This window comes from Taudactylus pleione, unplaced genomic scaffold (assembly GCF_031769625.1).
Source record: "Taudactylus pleione unplaced genomic scaffold, aTauple2 ptg000378l, whole genome shotgun sequence".
NCBI classification, from domain to species: Eukaryota; Metazoa; Chordata; class Amphibia; order Anura; family Myobatrachidae; genus Taudactylus; species Taudactylus pleione.
Genome location: NW_028284779.1, coordinates 8,464,695 through 8,483,267, shown reverse-complemented (window position 1 = coordinate 8,483,267; position 18,573 = coordinate 8,464,695). Strand labels below are relative to the sequence as shown.

The 18,573-nt window shown below is 48.2% G+C and overlaps 1 protein-coding gene across 2 annotated transcripts in view; it reads right to left on the bottom strand.

Moving 5' to 3' along the window:
• Positions 1–806: 806 nt before the first annotated feature.
• TMEM63B (transmembrane protein 63B) overlaps positions 807–18,573 on the bottom strand; it is a 79,947-nt gene continuing 62,180 nt past the window's right edge. For both annotated transcript variants that reach the window (XM_088445374.1, XM_088445375.1), the window contains 8 exons: positions 18,349–18,435; positions 18,191–18,256; positions 10,111–10,273; positions 9,311–9,416; positions 4,335–4,502; positions 3,698–3,813; positions 2,304–2,390; positions 807–1,959 (listed from right to left, as the gene is read on the bottom strand). In XM_088445374.1, the coding sequence (XP_088301500.1) occupies positions 1,783–1,959; positions 2,304–2,390; positions 3,698–3,813; positions 4,335–4,502; positions 9,311–9,416; positions 10,111–10,273; positions 18,191–18,256; positions 18,349–18,435 (970 nt within the window). In that variant the 3' untranslated portion in view covers positions 807–1,782. The remainder of the gene's footprint in view (positions 1,960–2,303; positions 2,391–3,697; positions 3,814–4,334; positions 4,503–9,310; positions 9,417–10,110; positions 10,274–18,190; positions 18,257–18,348; positions 18,436–18,573) is intronic.

Genomic DNA, 18,573 nt, shown 5'->3' with positions numbered 1-18,573 from the left:
CCCCACAGGCCCTTGCTATACCATGACATGTACACACTGCACCAGCCTCCCCCCACAGGCCCTTGCTATACCATGACATGTACACACTGCACCAGCCTCCCCCCACAGGCCCTTGCTATACCATGACATGTACACACTGCACCAGCCTCCCCCCCAGGCCCTTGCTATACCATGACATGTACACACTGCACCAGCCTCCTCCCACAGGCCCTTGCTATAACATGACATGTACACACTGCACCAGCCTCCCCCCACAGGCCCTTGCTATACCATGACATGTACACACTGCACCAGCCTCCCCCCACAGGCCCTTGCTATACCATGACATGTACACACTGCACCAGCCTCCCCCCACAGGCCCTTGCTATACCATGACATGTACACACTGCACCAGCCTCCCCCCACAGGCCCTTGCTATACCATGACATGTACACACTGCACCAGCCTCCCCCCACAGGCCCTTGCTATACCATGACATGTACACACTGCACCAGCCTCCCCCCACAGGCCCTTGCTATACCATGACATGTACACACTGCACCAGCCTCCCCCCACAGGCCCTTGCTATACCATGACATGTACACACTGCACCAGCCTCCCCCCACAGGCCCTTGCTATACCATGACATGTACACACTGCACCAGCCTCCCCCCACAGGCCCTTGCTATACCATGACATGTACACACTGCACCAGCCTCCCCCCACAGGCCCTTGCTATACCATGACATGTACACACTGCACCAGCCTCCCCCCACAGGCCCTTGCTATACCATGACATGTACACACTGCACCAGCCTCCCCCCACAGGCCCTTACTATACCATGACATGTACACACTGCACCAGCCTCCCCCCACAGGCCCTTGCTATACCATGACATGTACACACTGCACCAGCCTCCCCCCACAGGCCCTTGCTATACCATGACATGTACACACTGCACCAGCCTCCCCCCACAGGCCCTTGCTATACCATGACATGTACACACTGCACCAGCCTCCCCCCACAGGCCCTTGCTATACCATGACATGTACACACTGCACCAGCCTCCCCCCACAGGCCCTTGCTATACCATGACATGTACACACTGCACCAGCCTCCCCCCACAGGCCCTTGCTATACCATGACATGTACACACTGCACCAGCCTCCCCCCACAGGCCCTTGCTATACCATGACACTGCACCAGTAAAAACTGCATTATTGCATTCCACACTTAAACACTGACATTACAGTGCTAAGCTTCTTATATCTGTGAATGTGAAGTTCCAGCCTTCCACATACATACACAGCTGCACTAACACGCGTGTGCGATGCCAGCCTCCCTTACACACATGTGCAGCGTCAGCCACACCCACAAATATGTGCAATGCCAGCCTTCCTCGTAGACGTGTGCAATGCCAGCCTCTCTTGCACACATTTGCAATGCCAGCCTCCCAGAGCAGCAGTAGTTTTCCACATCAGCTATATCACAAAACAAAAAAACAGAGCGGACAGCAGGAGTGCATGGGGCCACCTAACAGGGAACATATAGACAGCAGGCAGTTTCTGTGCAAACATAAATTCAATGTCTGTATACTGTACAGAGAGCAGCAGACGGGCAGTCTATCTGCACACACCGGGACCAGCTCTCACCGTCCCCTTTCTACAATACAGGGGGACAGGTGCCTTATTGCCTCATAATCCAGAGGGCAGGACCCCCGGTGCAGGTCAGAGAAGATCAAGTGTTGTATGTGCAGAATCAGTTTGGTCTCCCCTTCCCTCTCAAAGCCACATATCCCCTCGTCACTGGTGGATCTCATTCTCAATGAGGCTGTCCTCACATGACTGGAACTCTGCGTCCTGCGTATTGTCAGCATTTATCATCTCCTCATCCTGGGATCCCGGCTCCTCCGTGTCCTCACTGTCTCCCGCCGGCTCACTGTCTGCCGCTGAGTCTTGGAGAACCAGAGCAATATATTTCTAGGGGCAGATAATGACAAAGTGAGGAGCAAAGCACCTGGAGTCTATGAACATAACAACAGAGAATGGTTATGAATCTAGTTTATAAGTACATAGATAAATGCACTATAATCTATTCTTACACAATCAGGGAGACTGAATGCGGCAGAGAACATGCTGCTGGCACCTACAACTTGGGCAATGTCTCTTCCATATCATCATCTACTTTATCTGGCTGACTCTGCACGATCTAGTTTGCTAGTTATTACCGAGAGATATGACAGCCCTACACTTGTTCCTGGTTCTTTACTTCTCAGAGATGAGCAGTCACATAAGGGGAGGAGAGAGAAGGACGTTGGACTCACCGCTGACTTCTGAGATGGTGTGTTGGACAATGGGCGGCCATTTTGCGTCCCATCTACAGCATTCACAATGACCTCTGTGTGATCAATCTGATAACAAAAAAAGAGAAAATCTAACTTCAAAAATGCCTCATTCTTCAAACAAGAAGAGAAATGGGATTGCTGGGAGTCTCAGGAGTGTGAGAAGCAATGAGATTAGAGCTGTGACCACAAATATGATATTAGGACTGTAAGGGACAGTTATATGATGAGAATAGGACTGCGTAGGACAGTAATATGAGGGGGAATGAGGAGAATAGGCCATTAATATGAGAAGAATGAGGAGATATGACTGTAAGGGACAGTAATATGAGAATAGGACTGCGTAGGACAGTAATATGAGGGGGAATGAGGAGAATAGGCCATTAATATGAGAAGAATGAGGAGATATGACTGTAAGGGACAGTAATATGAAGAGAATAGGACCGCATGGGACAGTAATATGAGGGGGAATGAGGATATTAGGACTGTAAGGGACACTAATGTGAGAAGAATTGGGAGAATAGGACTGTAAGGGACAGTAATGGAATGATGGGATTAGGACTGTGATGGACAGTAATGTGATGCAATGAGGAGAATAGGACTGTAAGAGACAGTAATATGAAGGGGAATGAGAAGAATAGGACTGTGTGGGAAAGTAATGTGAGGAGAATAGGCCAGTAATATATGAGGGGGAATGATGAGAATAGGACTGTGATGGACAGTAATATGAGGGGAATAATACTGTGATGGACCATAATATGAGGGTGACTGAGGCGAATAGGCCAGTAATATATGAGGGGGGATGATGAGAATAGAACTGTGATTGACAGTAATATGAGGGGAATAATACGGTGATGGACAGTAATATGAGGGGAATGAGGAGAATAGGACTGTGAGGCACAGTAATACAAGAAGAATGCAGAGAGTAGAACTGTGCAGGACAGTAATTTGAGGGGAATTATGAGAATTGGACTGCTTGGGACAGTAATATGAGGGGAATGAGAAGAATTGGACTGTTTGGGACAGTAATATGAGGGGAATGAGAAGAATTGGAGTGCTGGGGACAGTAATATGAGGGGAATGATGAGAATTGGAGTGCTGGGGACAGTAATATGAGGGGAATGAGGAGAATTGGACTGCTTGGGACAGTAATATGAGGGGAATAAGATTGTGATGGACAGTAATACAAGGATAATGTGGAGAGTTGAAGTGTACAGGACAGCGGAAGGAGAATATAATGGATGCTATTATGGGAAGGAGGAGTAATGAGGAATAGTATTTTGAGGAAAAGCATAAGGATGACCATAGTTTGTACATAGAGAGCACATCATAGAAAATACAAAGACTAAGCAATACAAGTCCAACAAAGAACTTACCCTGTAGTTGTGAGCACTAAGATATTTGAAGTGTCCAAAGCAGACATGAGACAAGCAGATAACGATAGTGATAACCAGAACCACAAAGGTGAACATGGAGGTGGGTGCCAGGAATCCTATGAGGAGAGACACAGCTGAAACAGACAGAACCTAATAAAACCCTAACCTACTGTGTGGCAGAATTGTTGTAGCCCGATCCAGTCATTCTGCAGGGGCCACTGCTAGATCTATAGAATGGGGAAACCAGATTCTAATGGCGGCTTACATCTCCCACAGACGGTGTACTATGATATTTGGGATGTCACCTGAGTAACCAGGTGATGGCAGTGATGTCACCGGAAGCATTCTTCTGCATGGCTTACAATGATCAACACTCATTTTACTGCCAATCATATTACAGCGAATTTGGGGTAACTTTGTGGTGCTGATTCAGAATAGGACATCGATTTTGCTTGATTGACTCCAATTTTTCAGATACATGGACGAGAAACAAGAAAAACACAATAGACAACTGTCAACTGACTGCTGGTTGGGAGGCCGATCACTTGTATTAGGTTATAAATGTAACAATCCAACGCCAATATTTATCGTCTTCCACCCTCTAGTACTGAAGGACTGGAAACCTTTCTCCACTCACCTATCCTCACGGTGGAGAAGAAGAGCAGCCAGAACAGGCAAAGAATAGGGGCGGCCACCACCTGACTCACAGCGGCGGAGTGGATCTTCTTGTCCAACTTGGCCGGTAGGTAGGCGTAGTACAGGTTGTACCTATCCACCAGGTGCTTGAGTAACATGTACATGAGACCTGTGTTGTTGGACACATAAACCACATAAAATATCCTCCAAGACAACAGTGTATATATATATATATATATATATATATATATATATATATTATAAGAAGCACACACACATATACACACATAAGTATATATACTAACACACACGCTAGTAACAGTGAAATTTTATGGGTAAGTCCTCATGAAATCATAGATTACTAGTTATGGAGAGATATTTCTGAGTAAAGACCATATATTACTAGTAGCAGTCACAAATTTACATGCAAGTCCTCCTAGGACCATGGAGTACTAATATCAGTAACATGTCTGTGGCAATGTCCACCTATGACCATAGAGTATTAGTTATGTGTTTATGGACAAGTCCTCCCTAGGGGTTGGATATGGTATGCCGGCGCCCGGAACCCAGTGGTCAGAATCCCGACAGGGTTAGGATACTGATACTTGTCGGTCAGTATCCTAACCCTCCCCCTCTCCCTACCCGGTGCCTACACCTAACCTCCCTGCACCCTTAGTGCCTAACCCTAACCCCAGTACTTACCATCAGGATACCTGTGCCGGGAGTCTGACAGGTGTGGGATTCCTGCGCCGGCATAATAAAGTGCCGGCATCCCGACTGTCGGGATTTTGACCGTCGATCCCCTCCCTAGGACTATAGATTAACTGCAACATTTTTATAGTTAAGTCCTCCCTAGAACGATCGAGGACTAGCAACAGTGGGATGTTTGATGGATGAGTCATCCTAGGACCAAAGTGTACTACTAACAATGACAGGTTTATGGCGAAGTCCTGCTATGACAACAGAGGAGCAATGACAGCGACATTGGGTCACAGAGTGCTGCTCAAAGTGACATGCTTAATGTGTAAGTGATCTGTTTGATAGGAAAGACCTTGTAGGACCAGAGAGTACTAGGAACACTGATATGTTTAAGGATAAGCATTCCTTAGGTCCATAGACTACTACAACAGGGACATGAGTAAGTCCTCCCTAGGACCATAGAGTAATAGTTACAGTGAAAAGATTATGCGTAATTTGTCTCTACAACCATAGAGTGCTACTAATAGGGACATGTTTAGTGGATACATCCTATTATGACCATAGAGTATTAGTAATAGTGACAGGTATAAGGGTAGCCCTCCTAGAACTACAGTATATAGACTACTAGTATCTGTGACATGTTTATTACTAATTCTTCCCTAGAGTAACCATACAGTAATATTGATCTCTTAGGACCATTGAGTAGTAGGAACACTGACATGTTTATGGGTAAATCCTCCTTAGGACAATGGAATACTAGTAAGTGTCTGGATAAGACCTCTCTAGACCATATAGTATTAGTAAAGGTGGCCCGTTTCATAGAGGAGTCCTCCTAGGACCATGAAGTACAACTAATAGTGACATATTTAAGGATAAGTCCTGTCCAGAACCATAGAGAATGAGAAACAGTGACCTGCTGGAAGGGGAAATCCTCTTAGGACCATAGGGGGTCATTCAGACCCGCTCGCGATCGCAGGATGCTCGCAAGCGGGTCGATGTTCCCCCACTGCGCATGCGCACGACGGAGGGAGCTCTGTCGTGCGCATGCGCGAGACACGGCGAGTGACGGGCTCTCCATCGCTCCGGGTCTCGCACCAAAGGGGGCGTGCTGTCGATGTTGATTGACAGCATGCCCCCTTTGGTGGGCGTGCCTGCCAGACGGAGGCGTTCCCCTGGGAACGCCTACCGTCTGAAGCCGGCCCCACTGACATCACTAGTGATGTCAGTGGGAGTGATTTTGGCTCTGATAGAGCCAAAATCACTCCAGGGCTTGCGGCAGGGAGACCCTACCACAGGGTCTCCGTCGCAAGCCCGATGGTCGCGATGGTCAAGACCATCATCATGGACGCTCGCATATGCTGTGGGTGGTCACCCACAGCTATGCGAGCGGCCAGGAGGCCGCTCCATTTTCATGGAGGAGGGCCCTGATTCAGAGCGAGCGCTCTGGTCAGAGCGTTCGGCTCTGAATCAGGCCCATAGAGTACTAGGAACCGTGGCATATTTCATGGATCAGTGAATTACTAACTGGTAATCATAGAACAGGTAACAGGTTGCAGATGAGAACACTAATCTCCTCTAGCTCTGCTGTCTCTCACTCACCACCACTGTAATCTGCCTGGTCCTGTATTACGTGTGATCTGTCTTTTACTGAAGCCCTGTCTTGCTGTCTAAACAGAGAACCTGTAATATAGGTGCCCTGTCAACCTGCAATAAACACAACAATGTCCACTGTAAATAAGTTACGATTAATACGTTATCAAGTTCAGGGCCGTAACTAGGGTACTGCGACTAGTGCCATGGCACAGGGCACTGCAGGGCAGGGGGCGCTGTTTGGACCTGTCAATTTCCTGTTTATTATCAATCTCACTTGTAGCTTCCTCTTCTTTTATCCCCAGCATCTCCTGGCCTCCCCTATCTCTTCCCTGGCCCTTCCCCATGAGGCCTTTTCAAGGTGCATGTCAGGGGGGTGTGGGGGGAGGCATGGTGGGCGCCAATGTTCTCTCTGGCACAGGGCACCAAAAAGTCTAGTTACGGCTCTGATCAAGTTTAACACTAGAGTTAGATCGTAAACAGGAAGGTTATAAACTAGGGATGGCCATTGACGGTTTACAACCATTGGCCGATGGCAATTGGAATTTTTGTTTTTTGCCATCAATGCTGCAGTATCAAATGTTGCACAATCGAGGGTGGCACCTGATGTGGAAAAATTATCGGTGCCATCGGTCCGAAGGCTGAGTTCTGCACATATGCCGCACTCAGTCACCACTGGCTAAACAAACTATTGTTTTTCATTGATGGATTAATACCATCAACGGTACATCTTTTTATGGCCATCACTATTATAGAGTATACTGCAAAATTCATTAGAGGCAAAGGACACGTTTGGTACTGCTTCTTAATTAGACAGGAGCCAGGGAAAGGTTCAGGACTGACACCAGATTAGGCAGGGACCAGGGAAAGGTTCAGGACTGGCTCCTGATTAGGCAGGGACCAGGGAAAGGTTCAGGACTGACACCTGATTAGGCAGGGACCAGGGAAAGGTTCAGGACTGACACCTGATTAGGCACGGACCAGAAAATGTTTGGGAATGGATGTTTATTAGACAAGGACCAGATAGGCTCTTTATCAGACAGGACCAGGGAAGGCTTGTGTTTGGACTGCTCTTTTGACAGGGAGAATAGAGGATTCTGGATTGGGCAGCTCACTAAATGGGTACTACAGGATTGGACTGCTCATTACACATGAAAAGTGGAAACTTTGGAATTGGACTTCTCAACAGACAGGGACCACTGAGAAATGTTGTACAGTAGATTAGACTGCTCATTAGACAGGGACTGAGAGGAATAAATTAGATTAGAATATTAGACTGCTCATTCGGCAGGGACTGAGGAACCACATAGATTAGATTGCTCATTAGACAGGGACTGCGGAATTATGTAGATTAGACTGCACATTAGACGGAGTAAGGAATAATTTAAATTACACTGCCCGTTTGGCAGGGACTGAGGAATGAGGCAGATTAGACAGGGATTGAAGAATGATTTTGATTAGACTGCTCATTAGACAGGGACTGAGGAAGGACGTAGATTAGACTGCTCATAAAATAGGGATTAATGAATAATGCAGATTAGATTACTCAGTATGCAGGGATTGAGAAATTACGTCGATTAGACTGCACACAGGGACTGAGAAATTACGTCGATTAGACTGCACACAGGGACTGAGAAATTACGTAGATTAGACTGCACACAGGGACTGAGGAATGTTGGGGAATGGACTGCTCAGTAAGCCAGGCCATGGACAAGATCCTGTATTGGGCTACAATAGTAAGAGACAAATAAGGGTTTGGGATTTGGCTGCACATTAGACAGGGACCACAGAGAGTTTGTGATTAAACTGCTCATTAGATAGTGACCACGGAAGTCTTTGGGATTAGACAGGGATTGTCCAGTCTGAGACCGGGGAAAATTTGGGACTAGAATTGGACAAGAGACCAGAGAAACAGTGACTTGAGTCCAACACCAGCTCACGTGCTTAAGTATGATTGTACTTGCAAAGGGCCTGACCCCTTTAATGTGTTTTATCTTCATTCAAAGTCATGTTGTGAGGCTCCTGTCACACTGATACTGAGACCACAGACAGGGTTATACAATGTAAGGAGCAGGGTCCCAGGAGCACAGAGTATATCAGGAGATGAGTAATGTATTAGTGAGGACGGGGCATCAGACGACAAGGGTAGTGTCATGATGTGAGGAGAGGAATAGAGGCAGCAGGAAGCCACAGACTGAGAGTTATATGGCAGAAGGAGCAAGGCCCCAGCAGCACAGAGTATATCAGGAGATGAGTGATGTGTTAGTGAGGACAGGGATCCATGTGACAGGGCCAGTGTCATGATTTGAGGAGAGGAATAGAGGCAGTTGAAGCTACAGACTGAGGGGTATATTTACTAAAGTGAGAGTTTTTAGAAGTGGAGATATTGCCCATAGCAACCAATCAGATTCTAGCTATTATCTTCTAAAAGGTGCTAGATAAAGGTTTAGTAGAATCTGATTGGTTGCTCTGGGCAACATCTCCATTTCTAAAAACTCTCACTTTAGTAAACATACCCATGAAAGTGTAAGAGCAAGGTCTCCAGCAGCACAGAGTGTAACAGGAGGTATGGGATGTGAGGCTCCTGTCACAATAATGCAGGGAGAATATGGTGTAAAACTCATCTCTAAATGAAACAGGTCTGTAAAAGTTTATTTTACAGTGAAGATGAGACCTGAGTTCACTTACCGAACGGAACAATAATGGGACATGTAATACTGTACGTCATCACCACTGTGAAGATACACATCATCCAGGCATAGGCTGCACCAAACTGGAACTCATAAGCCTGGTGCTGGGGGGGAGAGAGGAGACAGACACAACTTAGATTACACTGTATGATATCACTGCGTCCGCGTTACTTAGTGTCACCATTCACAAGAAACACTCCCCAGCAGGTTACATCAGGAGCTGAATATGGAGAGTGACGGTCCAATTGTACACAGCATAAACCAAAAACGGTACTTGTGTACTTTACGGACTCATTGCAGAGAGAACCCAATGAATGTTTTAAACGATACTTGTGTACTTTACGTGCACAGTACCGAAAGTTGTCCGCTCGCCACAAGGTTATATTCCCCCTCTATGCCTACTTGGATGGTAGGGAATGATGCTGGACACTGGGAATGATGCTGGACACTGGCTGATGACGTCAGGGTCCTCCGTGAAGGGGATTTAGACATTACCATGATGGATAATAATAATAATGAGTGTAGGACACTTGGGTTATCTCTGCAATGAGTCCGTAAAGTACACAAGTACCCCAAAAACAAGTACCCAAAAGGTATATATCCACTATACAATACACAAATGCATCTCTGTGTATAATTATACTGTGTATTCAGTACATTGATATTCTGCATTACAAGATATATATATACTATTATATACAATATTTAGCAAATCTAATAACCACGCTGGCCTAGGCGTGCGCCGGGGCCGTTCTTTATGACCAATACACACTTTAACCTCTTCCCCTGTCTTCGTACCCGTTTGACATTTTTGCGCTCTGCGGCTGAACGTGCCAGACACAGCCGGATCATGTACATCAATAGACCCGGGATTCGGAGCAAGTCCATGGCGTTACCGATAAAGGCGGAGGCGATGACGTAATTCACAAAGAAAGCGCCGTTATCTGGGAGGAATACGCACCTGAACGAGACAAGGAACAATCTCAGTCTGGACAATGCTGATAATAAATGGACATGTCTGTGTATTTATTCATGATCAACGCACATTTATTACACATTGCACAGATTATTAAACAGTAAAACATGCTCAATGGCAGAGAGGACACAAGCTAAAATTTTTGGACGACGTTTCTATGCAAAGCCCCCGAATCTGTAACAACTACAACTCTAATAAGTTTAATCATTATACTAGCTGGGATACCCGGTGTTGCCCGGGTTGAAGACTGGACCCTGAAGTACACCTGCAGCCATTATTTCTTTACATTGTCCTCGCCTATAACCCCATTCCATGATCCTGTTTGCTAACATGCATGCAACAATGGTGTTACTACCATGGGTGCGAGGGGTGCGGCTGCTATGGTGCCCGAGCTGCCTCTGTGGCAGGAGACTTTTGTAGCTTTCTCACAGGTTTTTGGCAGACTGCCAATTTCCACTACAGCCAGCCCTGGAACTTGTGTAATTTAAGTGTGTCCCCATTTTAAGGGATTGCTTGACAGTGTGTGGCCCTGACGAAGTTCACACCTAGGCAAAAACCTAATCCTGGTCAAACGACACCACCCTGCCAAATTTGGTGAAGCTAGGTCCAAAACTCTGGCCGTGCATAACAGGACAAACAGACAGAAAGACTTTCTCGCTTATAATAACTTAAGATGTCCATCATATTACAGAATGTGAATACCGGCTATTACTTAACTCCAAAACCCTCCCTCCTCTATGAAAACTCCAATGTTGATGTCACAGAGTTTTCCAGGGAAGGAAAATGGGGCGAGGGAATCACTTTTTATATAAAATGTGCCTGGGTATTCTAGCGGCAGGGAACCAGTCTTGTGGATATCAGTATGTATGTATGTATGTATATATACACACACACATACACACACACACACACACACATATACATATACACACACACACACACACACACACACACACATATATATATCTCCTCATATACCCCACCCCCTGCCTCAGGTAGCCAGTTCGTTACCAAGCTCAAGCAGGCAGAGATAAACAAAGGGTAAGAAAGAAAAGACCCATACTTACGAGTCCAGACTCTCAAGAGAAGAAACTACGGAAAATCTCCCCCAGAACTACAGGTGCGTCTGGGTGGGTGTCCTGTGGACCCCATGGACCTCGAAGAAAGAGAGTTAACAAAGGTATGTTATACCATAACTCTTATTTTCTTCTTCGGGGTCCATGGGGTCCACAGCCATTACGTTGGGGATATCCCAAAGCACTAAACCTACGGGCGGGGATGCTCCTGACTCTCGGAAGAGAGGAGAATCCTACGCCCGAAGGAGGCATCCTGAGAGGCAAAAGTGTCAAAGGCATACAATTTGACAAAGGTATGGATGGAAGACCATGTGGCTGCTTTACATAATTGCTCAGCAGAAGCACCCCGGCGGGCCGCCCATGATGGACCTACCGCCCTAGTAGAATGTGCAGTCACTGAATCCGGCACACGCTTACCAGCCTGTGTAGAAGCCAATGAAATTGCCATGTGAATCCACCTGGCCAGTGTCTGTTTATTGGCTGGCCAGCCACGCTTATGACAACCATAAAGCACAAAAAGTGAATCGGACTTCCTCCATTTGCTCGTGCGTTTAACATAAATTCTCAACGCACGGACCACATCCAGGGAAGCCTAACCTTGGGAGAGACTTGTGCCCTGAAATGCTGGAACTACTATTTCTTCATTAATTTGAAGAAATTTAGACACCACTTTCGGAAGGTAACCCTCCCTAGTACGTAGTACTGCTCTATCTTGATGAAATATCAAGAACGGCTCCCGGAAGGTAAGCGCAGCTAAATCCGACACTCTACGTGCAGATGCCATAGCAAGGAGGAATACCGTCTTTGCTGTTAGCCACTTGATGTCTATTGAATTTAAAGGCTCAAACGGAGGAGCCTGTAAAACCTTCAGAACTAGAGTCAAGTCCCACAGAACAACTGGGGAAACGAAGGGAGGCTGAATCCTCAACACCCCCTGAAAAAAAAGGTCTTTATATCCGGTCAGAGCAATTTTATGTTGGAACCAGACTGAAAAAGCTGACACCTGTACCCTTAAAGAGGCCAGGCGTAGCCCTTTTTCCAGACCGCTTTGAAGAAAATCCAGCACTCTGGATATCAGGAATTTATGTGGATCATACCCTTTCAGTTCACACCACTGAAAGAAAGTATGCCAAACCCTATAATATATACGGGCTGAGGATGGTTTCCGTGCCTTCAGCATCGTCCGTATAACAGACTCGGAAAACCCCTTTTCCCTCAAGACGGAGGCCTCAAGAGCCATGCCGTCAAAAATAGCCGATGAAAATCCGGATACCAGCAGGGACCCTGTAGCAACAGATCCGGTCTCAATGGCAGAGGCCATGGAGTGTCTATGGAGAGAGACCGTAGATCTGTGAACCAGTGCCGTCTCGGCCACGCCAAAGCTATTAATATGACGGTGCTGCCCTCTAGTTTGATCTTTCTGACCACTCTGGGCAGAAGAGCAAACGGGGGAAACAGATATACCAGCTTGTAACGCCACTTTACTGTCAGTGCGTCTACAAACTCGGCTCTCGGATCTCTTGTCCAGGATCCGTACCTGGGAACCTTGTTGTTCCTTCTTGATGCCATCAGATCTATTTCTGGTAGACCCCACCTATCCACAAGGTTCCGAAAAACCTGTGGATGTAGGGCCCATTCCCCTGCATTTATCTCTTGCCGACTGAGAAAATCGGCCTCCCAATTCAGGATTCCTGTAATGAACACGGCAGATATCGTGGGCAGAGGAGTCTCTGCCCATACCAGGATTCTTGATACCTCTGCCAAGGCGGCCCGACCTGCCCTTTAAGATTTCCTGAGCCTGCACTAAAGCTTTGAATATAGCTCTTAGTTCCAGGATATTTATCGGTAGCCGGCTTTCCGTCACTGACCACTTTCCTTGGAAAGTGTGTGACCCCGTCATCGCCCCCCAACCTTGAAGACTGGCGTCGGTTTTGACTAATGTCCAATCCGACACCCAAAAGGGGCGACCCTGCCTGAGATGCTTTGTCTGCAACCACCAGGTCAGGGACAACCATACCTCTGGAGAGAGATGCAGCAGCTGGGACCTGATCGTGCGATGATCCTTGTTCCAGTGAGACAGAATGAATTGCTGCAGTGGTCTGGAGTGGAATTGAGCGTATTCCACTATTCTGAAGGTGGCCACCATCGACCATCGACCCCAGGACCTGCATGGCTACTAGAACGGATATTTGCCTGTTGCGAAGCAACCTGCGTATTCGTGATTGTAGAGCAAGGATCTTCTCCTCCGGCAGATATATTCTCTGCACCACGGAGTCCAATCTCACTCCCAAATGACACATCTGTTGTACCGGACAGGGTGACTACTTTTGCCAGTTTATGATCCAGCCGTGACTGTACAGACATGATACGGTCAGCCTCAAATGATCCTGTAACTGCTGTGGGGACTGCCCCAGCAACAGGAGGTCGTCCAAGTAAGGCAAAATCCTGACGCCTTGGCGCCTGAGGCATGCCATCATCACTGCCATCACCTTGGTGAATACCTGAGGGGATGTGGACAGGCCAAACGGCAGAGCCTGGAACTGAAAATGTTTCTCCCCTACCGCAAAACGAAGAAATTTTTGATGAGCCTGTGTGATTGGGATGTGAAGGTAGGCATCTTGTATGTCTAGGGACACCATATAGTCCCCCTGTTCCATTGCCAACACAATCGATCGCAATGTTTCCATCCTGAACCCGGGGGCTCGAACAAATTTGTTGAGCTCTCTCAGATTTAGAATAGGCCGGTATGACCCATTCGGTTTCAGAACCAAGAACAGATTGGAGTAAAAAGCCTCTCGGAACTGGTTCTCTGGCACCGGAATCACTACTTCTGATGCTAGTAAGGCAAGAATAGCCTTCTGAAGGGCCAAAGCTCTTTCTGAACCCACCTGCGGGTTTACACAAAAGAACCTTTGAGGAGGAGTCCTCCAAAACATCAGGGCGTACCCTCGGGAAACAACTCCCCGAACCCAGGCATCCTCCGTTGTGAGGTGCCAGGGCTCTGAGAACCGAAGCAGTCGGCCCCCCACCCTGGGATCCCCCAGGGGGACGCCCGTCCCATCAGGCCACTGGTTTATCCTGGACCCTAGATCCTGGACGTTTGTTCTGCCAGGGCTTCCTGGGTCCTGCCTTTCTTGGTGGAAATCTCGCTGAGGGCTGACTTTTGGCCTTGCCCTGCGGCCAAAACCCCTGAAAAGGACGCCCTCCTCAATTTAGACGAGGTTGCTGATGGTAAACCTGCCGTCTTTGAGGCTGCCATGGAGGATACAATTTTGTCCAGTTCTGGACCAAAGAGCACACCTCCTGTGAATGGAAGGAATTCTAGGGCCTTTTTGGATCCGACATCTGCCCTCCAATCCTTCAACCAGAGGATCCTACTTGCCACCACGGACTCAGCTGAAACTTTAGAGGAAAGGATCCCTGCATCCAAGACGGCATCACCCAAATAAGAGGCCCCTTCTCTAATAAAGGAGATCATATCCAGTTGCTCCTTAGAGGCATCTGGTAAAGACTCCGTTAGAGTTTTGTCCCACTCCTCAATAGCTCTTGCTACCCAGGCAGTGGCCATAGCTGGGCGGGTGGCCGTTCCTGCCAGCGAAAAAATTGATTTGAGACAAGACTCCAGTCTCCTATCCGTGGTTTCCTTCAGCGAAACTGCTGGGATTAGCAAAGTGGTACGTTTAACCAGCTGTGCCACATGCGCATCAACTGATGGTGGATTCTCCCACCTGGCACAGTCCTCTGCTGGAAAAGGATATAGAAGCACCATTCTTTTAGAAGAATGGCTTATCTTATCCGGACGGACCCAGGCTTCCTCCATAAGTTCTGATAAATGTTCAGACTTTGGGAATTCTGCCTTAACCACTTTTTGGCGCTTGAACAGGGGGCTTTTCCTAAGCGGAAGATCCCCTTCCTCGATATTTAACACCGATTTTACAGCCCTTATCAGAAAAGGGACATCGGCTACTGGGAAATGATCATCACCCTCCTCGGAGCTAGACTCCTGTGAAAAGTCCTGTGCCTGTTCCTCCTCGGAGGAGGCACTCGAGTACTCACCCATGTAAGGCGGTACATGGCGCCTAGATTTAGGCTGCTTTGGCTTGACAGCCTGAGGCTGAAAAACCCCCGAGGATGATGCCATAACCTTACCAGCACCAGGGTCCATCCAAAGCAGCCACATCATGGGCATAGGATGCATCTGCTGAGGCAAACCCCAAACCGGTGGTACCGGGGCAGCCAGCCATTCCGCCACCTGAGCCATAACCTAAGAAAATGATGCCCAAGGAGGCTCAGGGCCTGAAACAGGCAAGCTTAATTGGTGTGGTGGCTGTCTGAAACAGTTCCCACAAAGCCCATTTTGTAGAAAGTCCTGTGGGGACAATCCTGCCTTTCAGGCTACACAGGATATCAGCAACTGGGCTCCCGCTACCTGACCCTCAGACTCCTTAGACATAACACTATGCCACTGGTTCTGAGTGTATATGTGGTGCTTTCTACTCTCAACCCACACACCCGTAGCAAGGGAAGGGGAGAGACAGTGACAGTATACAGGAATTACAGTTCTTTTACAGAAGAAACAGTATCCATAAACAACAATCACATGTCATGCATAAATACTCTGCGAGCCATATGCATATAAGCTCTCACTACCATAATCAGCCTCAGCTTAGGTAGGATAGAGCCCTGTAAAAACCTAGACCAGCAGTAGGCAAGGTATACAGGGAGACTGCCCAGCGTCCCTCTTGTAGGAGCAGCGTTCAGAGAGCAACTGACATACACTCTGGCTGCCCTATATGGAGGCTGGGAGGAACAATCCACAATCAACTGTGCCAGAGGACTGAACTAGCGTGTGGATTGGGGGAGGGGCAGCCGGGGAAGCGTACCTCCCCTATGCTGCACCTGCCCGGTAAACTGACCTGGCCGCCGCCACAAGCCCCGGCTGGTCAGGAACATCAAATCCCGGCGGTATAGGCTAGGAGAACAAGCCGTAAGCCTCCTGACTGCAGCGCGTCTCCGGCCAGTCTCACCGCCGGAGGCCGGACCGCCACGTGGTCCCGGCGTCAGCGGCCGCCGCGACCACCTGCTTACCTGCCATCCCCTTGATCCGGTTGCGGTCCAGGGCCAGAAAGCCCCTGCCGAATCCCCTGCCAAGGCTAGCGGTGCGGCACCGGAGGAGGTAGTTGCAGCGCGTGGCCGGTGCGCCTCCAATCAGGCGCGAGGCTGCTTCCAGGACAGCTCAGACCACCCACTGAGATAGAGAGTGAAACTCTCTCTTTTTTTTTTTTTTTTGTACTCGTCTGCAGGACTGCTCCAGCAGTCCCACTGTCTACGTGGTGAACACACCAAAAAGGAAGAACTGGCTACCTGAGGCAGGAGGTGGGGTATATGAGGAGGAAACCCAGTGCATCCTGGGAGCAGAGAGCTCGTTTGTATTAACTGTTTGGTGACCGGGATTCATACCCAACGTAATGGCTGTGGACCCCATAGAAGAAATACTTATGCTAAGTGGAGCGAAGGCCGATGAGTAAAGGAATCGCCAGTAAGACGAGGGAATGGAAGCAAGCGGAGGAAGCCGGATAGAGGAGTGACTGGGGGTATAAGTGCAGGGCACGTCAGTGTATGGAGGGAACGGGCGACGTTCTGAGGTTTATCACAGATTCTTTGTCTCTTTGTCAGCTAATCACGTCTTCTGCAAGAGTTCATTCCACACTGATGGTTTTGTAGTATTTCCAGTGCATCCAGTTTAATAGACAGATTTTTATATTGTTTGTGTCTGATGAATAACATGGGATGTTAATGCCGGCACCGGCATCCCGGCGGGTATGTATCAGGGTTAGGCACTAGGGGAAGGGATCAGTTAGGGTTAGGCACTAGGGGGAGAGGTAGGTTAGGGTTAGGCACTAGGGGAAGGGGTCAGTTAGGGTTAGGCACTAGGGGAAGGGGTCAGTTAGGGTTAGGCACTAGGGGAAGGGTCAGTTAGGGTTAGGCACTAGGGGAAGGGGTCAGTTAGGGTTAGGCACTAGGGGAAGGGGTCAGTTAGGGTTAGGCACTAGGGGAAGGGGTCAGTTAGGGTTAGGCACTAGGGGAAGGGATCAGTTAGGGTTAGCCTGTGGGGAGGGTGGGTTAGGCAGTGGGAGGGGTCAGTTAGGGTTAGGCTGCAGTGAGGGAGGGTTAGGCAGTGGGGAGGGTGGGTTAGAGTTAGGCAGTGGGAGGGGTCGGTTAGGGTTAGGCTGCGGGCAGGGAGGGTTAGTGTAGGGTACTTGGCTTTGGGGCGTCGGGATTCTGACTGCCACTGTCAGTATTCTGACCGCCGGCATCCTGTACCTAACCCTTATACCTTCCTATTATATATTCTATTTGGGTGCTCTGAATTGTAGTATTTCCTTTTGCCCAGGTTTATTTCAGCATTTCCCCAGGAGACCCCCTCTGCTGCCGATTACATTACTACTCACACCAAACACATACACACAGAGTTGAGATTTAGTTGGTGTTTGGACCAATCTATTTTGTAATACGCATGTCCTCATCTGAGGTGTTCATACCAGACTATAGCTCTAATCCCTTTGCTGACAGCAGCCATGACTATTAGAGCGCTATAGCGCCTCTCATTCACATCTCGTCTCTATACATAAGTCTTAAGCTAGATCTAAAGGGATGACATGCAGTCACCATGGTAACGCCAACATGCTTTCACTAAACTAGTCTCAATGCTACGGAATTGTTTACACGTCTCCCTCCACCTGTCCGGTCCCCTTGTACCACTATATGGTCACATGTTGCTGATACGGCAGGAAACTATTTGCTTCTATACCAAACGTTTACTTACTCAAACCGGATTTTCGCCTCAGCCAAAAACTTCTTGTCAAACAGCCAGCGGAAAAACAGGTCGAGACTGAGTGAGAGACGGAGAGAAAGGGGTCAGTACCATGGGGAGCCTCTGGGGGGGGGGTTACATTACAGTCCTGTAAATCACACACTAATCACCTGCTCAGTCCCAGGGATGGCAGCAGCAGGACCATGAAGATGAGGAAGGTGTAGCACTTGTGCATAGTGGTCCTGTTCTCCCCTGACCTAAAACCAGAGGAGTAAGCCATTACATTCTTGTCCCGTATGAGTCCCCATCATAGTCCCTGTGCTCCTGCTGTACTCGGTCTGCACAGGTGGCATAGCCTGGCCATTCCCAGTATACTCCCAGATCAGTGAGCACAG